Source organism: Eumetopias jubatus, unplaced genomic scaffold, assembly GCF_037043125.1.
Source record: "Eumetopias jubatus isolate StellerSeaLion01/CBP00866 unplaced genomic scaffold, mEumJub1_p1.0 scaffold_9, whole genome shotgun sequence".
NCBI classification, from domain to species: Eukaryota; Metazoa; Chordata; class Mammalia; order Carnivora; family Otariidae; genus Eumetopias; species Eumetopias jubatus.
In genome coordinates, this window is record NW_028274815.1 from 20,822,493 (window position 1) to 20,837,537 (window position 15,045).

General features: G+C 40.7%; 1 protein-coding gene across 8 annotated transcripts in view; it reads right to left on the bottom strand.

Annotated features, from left to right (window-relative positions):
• DTNB (dystrobrevin beta) overlaps positions 1–15,045 on the bottom strand; it is a 217,723-nt gene that overhangs the window by 56,391 nt on the left and 146,287 nt on the right. For all 8 annotated transcript variants that reach the window (XM_028099502.2, XM_088026349.1, XM_088026351.1 and 5 more), the window contains exon 11: positions 3,344–3,433. In XM_028099502.2, coding sequence (XP_027955303.1) covers positions 3,344–3,433 — 90 coding nt within the window. The remainder of the gene's footprint in view (positions 1–3,343; positions 3,434–15,045) is intronic.

Below are 15,045 nucleotides of genomic sequence, written 5' to 3' on the forward strand. Positions count from 1 at the left end.
AAAAAATTATGGCAGCAAAAGAAACAAGAGGCCTGGGTCATAGATACTAATGGTCTTCTGAGTGGTGGTTTATAGAGAAATGAAGAGACCATACATGCCCTTTCTTTTCAGCATCATCCCCCTGGCTCCTACGCCATAAGAAGGGTCACTTCTTTTTGAATGCAAGGTCCAAGAAAAGACAGAGCATCTGCAAAGTCTGAGGGGGGATTTCTAATCAAATATTTTGGAAAAACTCATAACTTTTAGACACAGGTCTTGAATTTAAAAAGATCAAGAGAAAACTAAAGCATCATGAAAAACAGAGGGCTAAAGAAAAGTACACTTAACACTGGCTGAACAAAACTGAGGAGCCCAGGCAAGGGCACGTCCAACATATGGTGAAGTTGGAGAAGAATCCATGGTATCAAACATTCCCTTTCAATGTGTCTTTCTCTTCTTTCACCATGTTTGTTCCACAATTAGAGCCCCATCTTAGAGTGAATTAATTTATTCCATTACTCTTTCACAAGAGTACCAGCACCTTAACTTTAAGGTCTTTAAGACCTATGTGGGATATCAGATACTGCTGCACCTGGATGAAGGAAGTGTTCTAGAGTAGTAGGCTAGCTCTGTGTATATGTGATGCAATGACCTTTTGACTGGATTATGAAATAATGGACTCCTTTAGTTTAGCATGTTACATCAACTGTCATTTATCCATAGCAGGGCAGTCCTAGATCAATGGGGACTGTAGCTATAGAATTCTGTTTAAGTCTGGCAGATGCTTTAAGATAACAGTGGTGATGACAACCGACCCAAGATGCTGTCATGGCCTGTTTCTACTTTGGCCCTTGGTTCCTGGTGTTCCAAAAACCTCTGAATGGAATTTAGCAACACGATGAGTAATAAGAAAAAATTTAAAGACATGAGTTCAATACTCGTCAAATCTTGTAATAATTACTGGGGAGGGGGTAGTCTGGGAAGGGTGAAGTTAAATTGATAGAAATGTGTCTGACCTTTTCATGTATAGAATTAACTGTATTTTTCCTAGATTTTTTTCACCTTTCTATATTTCTATCGTTGTGGCTAATTCTTTAAGCTTAACTTGGTCTTTCCTCGAGGATGGATTTTTTTTTTTTTAATGTACTTCTTCTGCCTGTGCCACTTCTGAATACTTTATAATTTTAGGTATGCAAATGTCAGTCTGTATCATCATCCTCTCATGAGACGATTTTGTAGTAAGAACATGCTACCATCAATTGGCTTTAATACATTAGGGTCAAGGCCCCAAGGTCAAGGCTGAACTGTAATATTTGTGCCTTAAAGTTGTTTGCTGGAAATAAGAGAACTACCTTTATCTTTAAAAAAAAAACAACAAAAATGAACATTATACAAGTGGATAATATTATAGAGGGACTGACAACCTAAGAAATGGGACTTACAGTGACTGCCCTTTGTTTTGGCAAGGGATATAACAAAAACTTCCATTTTTTCCTCTCTGCAAAAATCTCCCTCTCCTCCATCATGTTCCATCTCCCTAGGAAGGTTAATTCTACTTGTCATTTATACCCAAGTGTGGACGACATGGTTGTTTTAATTGGCTATGCTTTCCAACCAGAAACTAGAACTTTATGTTGATGAGAGGTTTTAAGGTCAATGAAAATTAAGAGGAAAATTAGAAAGGTTCCTTATTTTTCTGCTTGAGCTGACTTTCATTTTCAGAATTAGCCAGGAAATTTCTGACTTCTTTGAGGAAGCATGAAGCTCAGTTCCTTAGACCATAAATCAAGAAGAGATGCAGTACTCACCCAATCCTCATGTTCTCCCAGGGCTCCCAGCCACCGGTTCTTGCTCAGGAAGCCTAATCCCCAAGCCAGGACGCTTGAGGACCTTAGCTAAACCTCCCATAAATCTTTTGGGGCTGAAATATCAGGTTGCAGTCTCTGCCAACACTCTGCTTCTATTTTCACTATGGAAACTTTTAATCACCTGGACAATTGCCCTTACTGATAATAAGTAAGCTGTCCTGCCAGGGATGAGACAACTCTATTCCTAGAGACCCAAGGAGCTGGGACAAACTGCACAGAAATCATCTGTTGGCTGAAGAGGCACTCTTGGTGATATGATGCACAATTATCAGGCCTTTCCTTCCCTCCCGTGGGAAAAGCCTATTAAACATACTTGAGAAGTAGGAAAGTAGACTTTAAAGTTAAATAAAAGCCTAAAAATATCAAAGCTATTTAGTCACACTGGCAAAACTATGGGAAATGGTATGAAGTATAATATAGAAAACAGTCCTTTCCAAATATATATTTTTTCACATTATTTATTCTTGTTATCACAGGAAATAAAACCAAGGTCAAATCACCTTCTCACGGAGCCATGGCATGTTCTGGGCAAAACTAAGATCAAAACGTAAGGCTCCAGACTCTCTTATGTGCTTAGTTAATAAATTACGCTTCCTCTCTAAGAATAAGAATCTATCCGCTGCTATGTAGAGTGGAGGGATGGCTTTAGATTATATAAACTTGACCTGCTATTCTCCTTGCAGAATGGTGGTGGGTACAGACACAGAGTGGACAGGTAGCCCTGGGTCTACCTGAATGCAACAGCACTTTGTTTTAAAGGGTTAACTTTGTTGTAGTTAGTGGTTATCAAAAGTTTTTCTATCCTAACCCACTGAGGAACCAGGCATATTCCCACATTAACAGTGAGTCACTACCAGTTGTTTTCAAAGAAAGGGGAATATGGAGTTATTATATTAAGTATAATTATCACATGTGGAGGTACACATTGTTTGGGAAAAGTCTCCCTCAGGTGACAATGATCCAACACCACTATTGCAAACCACTGGTTTAAATAATCAACGATAGATTTGGGGGGAAGAGATGAAGTTGTAACATGCAAAGATGTTACAGGGTGATGGTATCAAAGATTAGACAAGGTGACATATCTGTGGGTTGATTAACCCTATGCTCTGAATATCAGTAGAAAGGTTTCATTATTTAGACAAGAATGAGCAGTAAGAGGTTGCATCAAACAGCTCTGTGAATGTACATCTTTGGGACTGCATATGTTTGAGATTTACATAGCCTTTAAGTGTAAGGTGAAGGAAGTGAATTCCACCTTAAAACAGCATTTCTGACTATATGTTTAGGTAAGTGCCCAGGCTTGGCAAGGCTCCTTCTGTTTTAGAAGTTAATGCTTTAGCAATTATTTAAACTCTGCCAAACATAGCTGGTAGCTTCTCAAGAAAAACCCCACACGCAGAGCTTTTTCCAGCTGGCAAGCCCAGGTAACACAGCTCTCCCTCCCTCTGATCAGCCCTTGATGACCGGCCTGCTGCCGCTGCTCTACCACTGACCGTGCACAGTGTTGCAGACGGGCCACATAGGAGGCTATCAGCGCATGCTCATCGGCCAAGTGACTGGGTATGTCCTGGCTATACTGTAACCTAGGAACAACGGAGGCAAAGACACCAAGCACAACACAAACACATACAGAGCGAAAAATGAACATGGATTAAAATGGGCAAACTTCAAAAGAAAAATAGAAAAAAATAATAAATCATGATAAGGAAAACAATAAAAAACCACAATGCATAATGGAATATGGTGTTAGACCATAGAAAATACATTTCACCAATCCTTTGAACAAAAGCAGTCTCTTAGGAAACAGCCTTGGGTGACTGACACATCAGCATCTGAGCAGGGGAAACCAAGGAGGGGTCACCAAGAAGCCTTGCCCATCAGTCTTATCCACGTTCTGGGCTCTGAGATGGATGCACCTTTTAGGGAATGCCCAATGGCAGGAAAACAGAGTGGGTCTACTTAACATCACCAAATGCCCCCTAATGCTTTTATAGCTTTTGTCTACATGTAAAGAATTTTCAGTGTTATCTCATGATACCAGTTAAACCCTTTTATTTCTATAAGGATACTTACTGCCTTTAGCATCATTCTATTTTCTCCCATAAAACTGATACTTAAACCAAACTTGTCAGAATTGTTCCTTATCATAAGACAACACTGTATACATTCTGAGTGAGACTCTTTTATAGACATTCAGACGGTCCTTAAGCAAAAGAGTTTCTAAAAGTGTTTTATTCCAAAAATGTTAAAACATGCACAAAATGGAGAGTAAACTAATGACTACTTTTCATGTACCCATCACCAAACTTCAACAAAAACCAAAATTTTGTCAACTTATTGAATCTATTCTTCCTTCACTCAACTTTTTGTCTAGAATGAGGTGGCTGGAGCAAATCCCAGACAATTTATTATTTCATTTGAGAAAGCTTAATGTACATAACCACAATGCCATCATCACACCTAAAAAAAATTAAGAAAATTTTAACTCAGTCCATCTGAAAATTTCCTCAGATCTTAAAAAATATCCATCTACATTTAGAATCAAGATTCCAACAAGGTCCACACACACTGCATCTGGTTGATATGTTTCTGTTTTTAATCTAAAACAGTTCTTCCTTTTCCTTGTTTCTGTCATGTCATTTATTTGTGAAGAAAGCAAGTTATCTAGTGGCATACCCTACATTCTGGATTTGACTGTTTCCTTGGTGCCATTTGTTTCTCTACCCCCTGCGGCTAGAGCTAGAGATTTGATTAAAGTTTTTGTTTTCGTTTCATTTTTTGAGAAGGGGCTAGAATCTGTCGTAGGTAATATGGTGCACTTAAAAATCAAATGGGGGCACATAATGGAATATAAATATTAATCAGTGGATTCAGATGTTATTGGTTACATCTCTCCATTGTAAAGTCCCCCATCAACTTTTCACCTAATGGCTTTAGCATTTACTAATGATTTGCCTAGATTCAAGATCCGGTTTCCAATTTTATCATTTTTTCTGCATTTATTAGTTTTCTCTATTTGTTTATCTTGAGATATTGATCATTCAGAAAAGGTAAAACAAATGCTTGGCATTTCTTACTATTTAACAAATTTCAGAACAATGAATTAGTGCCCTAGCAACCTCCAATGGTTACCAAGGAGTTTTCTTTTTTATAGGAACTCATAGATTTTTATGTATCTGATTACCTCAATCCATTATAATCATCGTTTTGATGTTCAAATTGTCCTATCTTTGGCCAGTGGGAGCTCCTGTAAGTAGGCTCCTGTGTTAATCTAATAGATCCATTAGATATCATTAGCTTCCTTGGTTGGCACAGATGACCCACTTGGTTGGTAAGATGCCAGTCCTATCTTGTGTATGTCTGCCCCACACTTGGAATCAACTATTCCTTCAAGGATTGCAGGTTCCCTTTACTAGGAAAGAGTGTTTAGAGACCACAGTTAGGGTTCTAGGGTGCTCCTTGTTCCTGGACGATCACTGCTTCTAGAACTTTTCAGTGGATAAAGCTAGGAAATCTATATATTTTAGAAGGAGTAAAAACAGTTTCTCTCACTACTTTCAAATGCCATTCAATTTTCTGCTAGCATGCATTTTTTTTTTAAAGATTTTATTATTTACTGGAGAGAGAGAGCACAAGCACAAGCAAGGGGAGTGGCAGGCAGAGGGAGAAGCAGACTCCCCACTGAGCAGGGAGCCTGATGTGGGGCTTGATCCCAGGGCCCTGGGATCATGACCTCAGTGAAGGCAGATGCTTACCCGACTGAGCCACCCAGGCACCCCAAGTGCATTGTTTTTAATGAGAAATCACTTCAAAAATCTTATCTTTTTCCCCCCTGTATATAACATATTTTTTCCTCTAGCTGCTTTTAATACTTTTTCTTCATCACTGGCTTTCAGCAATTTGACTGATATGCCTTGGTATGGTTTTCTTTTTATCCTAATTATAGTTTGTTGAGCTTCTTGTAGCTACGGGTTTATAGTTTTCATCAAATTAGTAAAAATTTATTTGGAAATTTGGAAAAAAATATTTCCTGAAATGATTTTTCTCTCCTCCCTCTGTTAGGCTGTTTGCCATTGTCCCATAAGTCTTGAAGGCTCTGTTCATTTTTCAGCATTGCATTTTGGATAGTTTGTATTGCTATGTCTTTAAGTTCAGTGGACTTTTTCTTCTGTAATTTCTGATATACTGTTTAGTCCAACCACTGACTTTTTCATTTTGGGTATTATCTCTTTCAACTCTAGAAGTTCTATTTTTTAATTTAAAACTTTTTGTCACTGAAGTAGAATATATATGCAGAAACCTCCAATTATGTTTATAGTTGGTTCCTTTTTATTTCCATTTTTTTCCTCATTATGCTAATATTTTCATTTACATTTTTGGTATTTAGTGTGACTGGTTTTTGGGTTTTTTTAAGATTTTTATTTATTTGACTATTGCACAGTTTGGGTATTGTGGTAGCCAAACTGTGGAAAGAATCGAGATGCCCTTCAACAGATGGATGGACAAAGAAGATGTGGTCCATATATACAATGGAATATTACTCAGCCATCAGAAAAGATGAATACCCAACTTTTACATCAACATGGGTGGGACTGGAGGAGATCATGCTATGTGAAATAAGTCAAGCAAAGAAAGTCAATTATCCTATGGTTTCACTTATTTGTGGAACATAAGGAATGGCATGGAAGACATTGGAAGGAAGGGGAAAATGAAGGGGGCGGAATCAGGGGGTAAGATGAACCATGAGAGACTATGGACTCCGGGAAACAAATTGAGGGTTTTAGAGGGGAGAGGGGTGGGGGGATAGTTTAGTCGGGTGATGGGTATTAAGGAGGGCACGTACTGCATGGAGCACTGGGTGTTATACAAGAATGATGAATCATGGATCACTACATCAAGAACTAATGATGTATTATATGGTGACTAACATACCATAATAAAATAAAAAACAAAACAAAACAAAAAGATTTTTATTTATTTGAGAGAGAGAGAGAACAAGCAGGGAGGGCAGGCAGAGGGAGAGAGAGAGAAAATTAGACTCCGGGCTGAGTCAATTCCAGGACCTGGAGATCATGACGTGAGCCAAAAGCAGACACTTAACTGACTGAGCATCCCGGTTCCCCTACTGTGGCTGTTTTAAAGTCCATCTCTGTTCATTGCATCATGCCTGTTATTTCTGGATCTGTTTATACTGACTAATTTTATTCAGGTCACAGAACATACTTTCTGGCTGCTTCCTATGTCCTCTAAATTTTCACTGGATGATGGAAATTGTGAGGATTATGTTGTTGAATGTCTGGATTTTGTTGTCTTCTTCTAAAGAATCTAGTAATTAATTTACTTTTGGACAGGCTGGTCCTTTTGAGGCCTGTATTAAAGTTTCATTAGTGCAGATCTAGGGTAACTTTTATCTAGGGCTATTTTCACCCTGCTCCTAAAGTATGGCCTTTCTGGGGTCTTTATTGAATGCCCCCAGTGTTGGATGATGTCTCTACTCTGGTTGGTTGGAACCCAAAAACAGGCTGCATTTGAGTAGCTGTTCCACTTTCAAATCCCTGGGACTTGTTCTTTCACAGGTAGTCGTTCTTTGGTGGTCTTGTGAAATCTCATTCTACACAAATGCAGCTTAGTTTTCAGCCAAAGATGGAAGAGACCTGTATGCAGGTTTAGGGAGCTCTTTCTCTGCATGCTTCCTCCCCTCCGGTATTCCCTCTTGGCAAATTCCAGCCTCCCCAAACTCCAATCTCTCTCTCCTTATTCTCAGCAAATAGGGCTTACCCTGCTTTGTCTCCAGCACTAGACTTTAGTAAATGCCTCCCAGTAGAAAGCCTGGGCAATCATAGGGCTCTCCTCATTTATTTCCCTTCCCTCAGAGAACAGTCCTGCCCTACTTACTAATTTCTGAAAACAGTTGCTTTAGTTAGAATAGTTTTCTAGAAGTTTATAGACATCAGTTACTTCATGACCAGAGGAATTTCTCTCTGTAGTAACTCACTTTTTTAAAAAGATTTTATTTATTTGAGAGAGAGAGAGAGAGAGCGTGTGCAAGTGCGTGTTAGTTCAAGGAGGGGTGTGGGAGGGGCAGAGGGAGAGGGACAGCAGAGTTTGTGCTGAGCGTGGAGCCCATGCCGGATGGTGGGGGTGGAAGGGTTCAATCTCATGACCCTGAAATCATGACCTGAGCCGAAATCAAGAGTTGGTTGCTTAACCAACTGAGCCACTCAGGCGCCTCTGTAGTAACTCATTTTTATACTTTTGTAAAGTATTGATCTAATTCAAACTAGAAATTAAAAGAAAACAAAATTGCTTCTTTAGCAGACTGAAAAGTAGCAATGTTATAGAGGCCAGCATAAGGGCTTCAGCTTTTACTCTGATATGAGAAGTTGCTGGTGAGTTTTGAGCAGAGGCAGGTATTCTCTAACTTATATTTTAATAAGATCATCTGCACTGTGGAAGATGGAAGTGTCAGAGAGTGGGGAAGAAGCAGCCTATCAGAAGCCTCCTGCAACATGCCAGATGAGAGACAAGAGTGGCTAGGAGAATAGTCGTAGCTGTTGAAGTGATAAGAAATGGCAAGATCCTGGGCCTATTTTGACAGTGTTTTTGGATAAAGCTGATCTAATAATCTGACACCTTAGATGGAGAAGCATCAGGAGTTCTGACTAAGCAACTAATGACTAGGCAAACTGAGCGAGATTGCCACTAACTGAGATGGGGAAGACTGAGAGAGAGGCGAGTTTGGTAGGGCGAGACACAGAATGCAGTTTGGAACATGCTAATTGTGAGATGTGTATTAGATATCCAGGTGAAGGTACTGATTCGGAGGAAGCTACGAGGTCAGAGGTCAGAGCTCAGAGAAAAGGTCTGGGCCAGAAAAAGAAGTTTGGAAGTCACTGGTATATAGACAGTATTAAAAGCTCGCAGTCTGGATGGGATCACCTACGGGGAGGACAAAGAGAAAAGAGAGGTGGTCCCTTTGGCATACTAACATTTAAGAGTTCAAGGAGGTATGGAAAACTAGCGAAGGGGGCCACGGAGGAAGAGCAGGACACCTGGAGGCAAGTACAGAAAGTGTTTCAAGTAGAAGGGAGCAATCATCTATGTCAACGGCCACTGAAGATCAACCTGGGTAAGTCCTGAGAATTCATCCCTGGATTTAACACTGAGGACAGCACTGGTCTCCTTGACAGAACGGGTTTTGGCAGTGAACAGGAAGTGGAAATCTGACCAGGGTGTGTTCAAAAGGGAATGGCAGGAACGAAATTGGAAGCATTTACTATAGATGCAACAGTTTATTAAACTCCATTTTAATTTTCTACAAAGACTGCTATTCAGAACTAGTGTCATTTGCCAGATAACAAGGGATCTAAACCAAAATGAAAAGCATTTTCTTTTCAAAATGAAAAGCATTATCAGTCGCTGTCTATAGTAAATAAGGAACTTAAAGGCCCACGAATTTTCTGACAAGTCTGTGTTGGGGTGTGGGTATTATGTTAGATATATAAGTGATATATATACTCACATTCAAAGGTGTACCTGTTTTTCCAGATTTACTTTTTTGAATTTAAACATTCCTTTTGATAAAATATCAATCTCTATACAATCCCCAACTTACAAACAGGTTTTGCTTTAGAAATGTTTTTCTAAAGCAAAGTCAGTAATTTGGAATCGTTTAGAATCCCATATAAAATAATAATTGTTCTATTCTAAGCTGACAAATGTCAATTCAAACCATAAAAGTAGGTGATTTTCATGGCCGAATATACGATAGTCCTAGTAGCACTTCTGGTGGAAGTTGGGCATCTGAGTCCATGTCTGGAGCACCTACAAGGTGTCGGGCACTGAGTCAGGACATGAGGACACCACAGTAAGCAGGACCCAGACACGGCAGCTGCTCTCTTGGTGCTAACGGTTTAGTAGAAAAAGAGATGATCAAACAAATAAATGTAAAATGGCAAATGTAGTATGTGTTATGATGGGAGGGACACTGTCCTCCTCTAAGAAGACATAACAGAAGGCGCCTGACTGGCTCAGGAGGTAGAGCACGCGACTCTTGATCTTGGGATCATGAGTTCAAGCCCCACATTATCTGTAGAGATTACTTAAGAAGAAAATAAAAGACATAATAGAATTTTATCCAATTAGGGAGATCAGTAAAAGCAAGGGTGAGGCGAATAAACCAGAGTTAAAAGAGGAGTGATGATGAGATGAGCACATTTCTCCCGGGGAGGGGGAGGCGCGAGGGGGGTAATCCTGAGCAGCATTCTTTCCCTCATGAGGCACCCTCCCCACTCCATGCATTTGAAACAAGCTTCCAGGTGCTTCTGAGGCACACTCCAGTGTGAGACCTCTCTCCAAGAGGATGGGGGCGTTCAAGTCTCATGGCTTCAGCAGAAGCTCTATAGGCAGCAAGAGAGGGTCCCTTTGACAGAAGTGAAGAGGCCCCCACCGTGGGAAAGGGATGTGAGCAGTGAGGGAGGGGACGATGGGTAAGCTGTGGCAGGGACAAGGTCAGAAGCAGAGGCTGTGTCTGTCCGGAGTGACAGCCTGCAGCCCCAGGAGCAGGACTCACTACTTAGCAGGAGACAGGAGAGCATAGCAACCAGAGCCTGGGCTTTGGAGTGAGGCAGTCTTGGGTTTAATCCACACACACCTGCTTGCTGTGTGAGCCTAGACATTAATCTCTCTGCTTTAGTCCCCTCATCTGTAAAATAATAATAATAATATAAAATCTACTTCATGTATTACGTACTTTAGAGAGTATAGGAAGGATTAAAGAAGATAATGTAGTAGTCATTACCAAGAAAGTACCTGTGACCTTATCAGAGAATTTCACATATGCTCTTTTGCTTATTCTCAGGATAATCTTACCAAAAAGGTATTACTGTAATCCTCACAACTTTGCATCTCCAGCCCTGACCTCTCCCTGGAGCTCCAGGATTGTGTATTGGAGGGCCTATTCAGCATCTCCCCATGGCTGCCTAAAAGGCATCCCAAACCTAACATGTTCAAACTAAAACCCCTGACTCTCTCCACCCACTTCCTCACCTGCTGCACCCCCAAACTGACCAGTTTAAATGGATAGCATCACCACTCACCCAACCATCAAGCTCAAAGTGGAAGGCCTCTGGCTTTCTCTCATTTCCTGATGCCTCACATCCAAACTATTAATCAGTCCTGCTGGCTCTTCTCTGAAACCAGACCCTCAAACCAGCCCCTTTCACTGCTCCCCCCGTCCCCACCCTTTCTCATCTGGAAGGTCTCACCAAGTGCCACTCAGACTACCCAACAGCCCTTGCTTGCTTTCCTCTTCCACTCTTGCCCACTATAGTCAATTCTCCACACTGCAGGGAGTGATCTTATAGTAGTAAATCAATCTGGGAGGGTGATGAAAATGTTCTAAAATTGATTGTGGTGATGGCCACACAACTCTGTGAATACACCAAAAACCACTGAATCATACACTTTAAGTGGATGGATGGTATGGTGAATGAATTATATCTCAATAATCTATTGAAGAAATAAATCAGCAATATTGAAACCGCTATCCATGCTACCAGGTACATGGCTAGTGGGCCAACAGGAGCCAGTTTCTCACTCTTGCAGAGGAAAGGGACAGATAACCAGGGGCTATCTGTAGTAGCTAGAGTGAACGATGCAGTACTGGAGCAGAACCAGATACGTCAGTATAACTCATGTCTTTTATTTCTCTGCTCTGAATGGACTAAGCAGGCAATGTTATAAGATGCCATGTGCTTGAAGTAACTGGAAGAAGAAAATCCTTTACCTAACAGAGGAAGTACTGATTAAGAGGCAAGCAACAGCAAGATTTGGAGAAAAGAAGTAAGTTTCTGGATAAAGCCTGGTGAGTCCCCACCTTCAGTGAGCTTATAGTCTATCTAGAAAGGCATCGAACAAACAGGTAATTACAATACACTGATATAAACAAGAGGCTACAGCTCACAGAGGAAGAACACTTAACCTAGCTTAGGGTATCAGGGAAGGCTTCCTGGAGGAGTTGAAGTTAAGAAGGAAGAATGAGATGACAAAGGGGAATAAAGGGGAAAAAGGGTGGGAAGGCATTAAAGGCAGAAGCAGCATGTGCAGAAATGTGCTTGGGAAACTGTAAGTGATTTGAGTAATTCTGTGTGTAGAAGCTGAGTAGAAAGAGTAAAATAAGGCAAGGCTGGGGAGGCTAGCAACAGTCACCTTGGAACAGCTTCATAAGCTACAGATGCCAAGCTAACAAATGTCAATTCAATCCATAAAAGTAGGTGATTTTCATGGCCAAATATACGACAGTTCTAGTAGCACTTCTGATGGAAATTGGGCATCTGAGTATGTCTGGAGCACCTACGAGGTGTCAGGCACTGAGTCAGAAGACAAGGACACCACAGTAAGCAGGACCCAGACACGGCGGCCTAATCCTGTAGAACTGTGCTGCCATTAGTCACATGTACCTGTTTCAATTCAAACTAATTCAAATTAAATAAAATTAAAAATTCACTTCCTCTGTCACAGTTCAGGTGCTCAACAGCCTCACATGGCTGGTGGCTACCATGCTGGTTTCCATGCTACTGGACAGTGCTGTAGAATGAAAGAGTCACTGGAAAGTTCCGACCAGGAGAGTAACATCATTAGAGTTGCATTTCAGAAAAAGCTGTCTGGTGAAAAAGGAAAGAATGTTTTGGGGGTGAGGTGGGGAGTAGACTAGAGATTTCCAAATAAGATCCATGAAGAAAAGTAAGATTTTTTTTTAACCACAGCACTGATTTGTTTTAAATATCTGCTTTACTACAATAAGTTGAAATATTTTAATAGTTTGATGTTAAAAGGAATGAAAAACCATGGTTAAACTGAATCACCACAGGAGTTTCAGCGTTGCTATAGGAATTTCCATTAAATGTGCAAGCCCTTGGCATGTCACTACAAAGCAGGGCACTGCTTTTTTTTTTTAAGATTTTATTTATTTTTTTTTTAGATTTTATTTATTTATTTATGAGCGAGAGAACCCATGAGTGGCAGAGGGTGGGGCGCAGAGGGAGAAGCAGGTTCCCTGATGAGCAGGGAGCCCGATGCGGGACTCGATCCCAGGACTCTGGGACCATGACCTGAGCTGAAGGCAAACACTTAACTGACTTAGCCACCCTGAGTGCCTGACTTAGGTGCCCCTGAGTCAGCTTCTTAATAGGACATGTGGTCAAGAGGTATTCAAGTTAATAGTTTCCAAGGCAGATGTGAAAAATAGGTAAAATTGTGTGTGTGTGTGTGTGTGTGTGTGTGTGTGTGTGTGTGTGTGTGTGTGTGTGTGTAGGTTCTACTGGTCATTTGTTGGATCTGAGTACCTGTCTGTCCTTTGCTAGTGTGAATCTGAGGTAGCTGGAAGAATCTGGATGACAAGAACTCATGCTAAGGTCTGGCTCCTCTGTGTCCCACAGGTACTTCTAACTCAACATAATCTTGTTATCTTTTTGCCCAAATTTTCCTCCTGTGTTTCAACCACAAGTACCTTAACTTAAGCCAGAAAGGAACCTGGAGGAGAATCATCCATCCCCTTCCTTGGCCCCCCACATCCAAAATCCACAGAGCCTGTCTTCACTCTCAGGATCTCTCAGGCATCTCAGTCTGAACATGGCAACACTGAACTCAGTTTTCCTCCCCAGACCTGTTCCTTCTTCCCCTCTGTTCAGCTGAGAGTCCATAATGGATATAATTCTTGCTCATGTTGAGAACCTCTAGCCTTAGTCCAATGAAAAGAGGAAACTATTAGTTACTATGCCTCTGTAAGCTTCAATTTTTCAAACTTAAGCTTTAAAGTATGGACTTGGAAATACTCAACCTTTTTGTTTGTACTAACCTGAGTTAGAATTGTTGAAGGGTCTACTTTAAATGCTTGAATGGAAATGGAATTTAATCCCAACCGAGAGACAGTTGAAACCTGGCTGTCTGCCTGGGCCATCAGATGGACTTTGGAAATCTGCCAACACTGAGGACCCTGCAGCCCATAAGATTATGTGTTAATTTTCAATTACTCTGTTTTTCTGTCTTTCAAAAATAGATTGGAGAAAAAAGTAATTCTTGTGTTGTCTTGGAGAGATCCTCATGAAGAATTCATGCAAGCTAGTTGTTTCATGATCATGCTTAAATCCTCATTAATTCCTGCTTTTCAACCAAACTCCTCTTTCGTTCTTTAAAAAATTTTTTAAGTAGGCTCCATGCTGGGCATGGAACTCATGACCCTGAGATCAAGACCTGAACTAAGATCAAGAGTAAGACACGAAACCAAGTGAGCCACCCAGGCATCCCTCAACCAAACTCTTCGTATTCTCATTTCACAGGAGGGAAGAGCATCAGTAGCCTGAGTTCCCAAATGGATAGTTTTCTGGCTTGACCAATTTCAGTTTGCCTCCTTTCTTAGTTGCACCAATATCTCTGTTATTTTCAGTCTAAAACACAGCAGACCGTGGCTTTTGTCATTCTGCAGTATTCTGTAGATAACAAGATAAAACCTTTACCTTGGCACCCATTCATAAAGCCATTTTAATACTATTATAGTGCAACTCATCTCTGTGTCTTCAGCTCAGAAATAATATTTATAGTATGGCTTCTTCTGGCCTTTAAAAAATGCTTTTCCGGGGCGCCTGGATAGCTCCGTTAAATGTCTGACTCTTGATTTTGGCTCAGACCATGATCTCAGGGTGGTGAGATAGAGCCCCATGTCAGCCTGCTTGGGATTCTCGCTCTCCCTCTGCCCCTACCCCAAAACGTTTCTCCTTCTTCCGAAGTACGTGTTAAAGTTAAAAACTTCTGACTGATAAAATCTTGACTTTACTTAAGATTCCTAGCAATTGGTGACTACTCAGAAATAGTGGCTCTAATATTTACCTGTTACCTCCCAAAGACAGTGTTATGTCCCAACACAATACATCTTAATAATCTGAACAGAATAGAAAGCATTATTTAACCCAAGAGAAATAAAAATGAGGTGGTAGGGGAAAAAAGGGTCTCCTGAAACAAATCTATGCTAATGGAGGGGTGATGTAATATACTTACACATGCAGTATTTTTCAGAAACCACCCAAAAAAGAAGCCTATTGCTACGCGTCTCTTCAGCTTCCTACCTTCTCCACAGACAGCAGAACAACCTTCTTTGGAGATTGACCCCTACCCACTCAACCATGTTATTTTAGGTGGG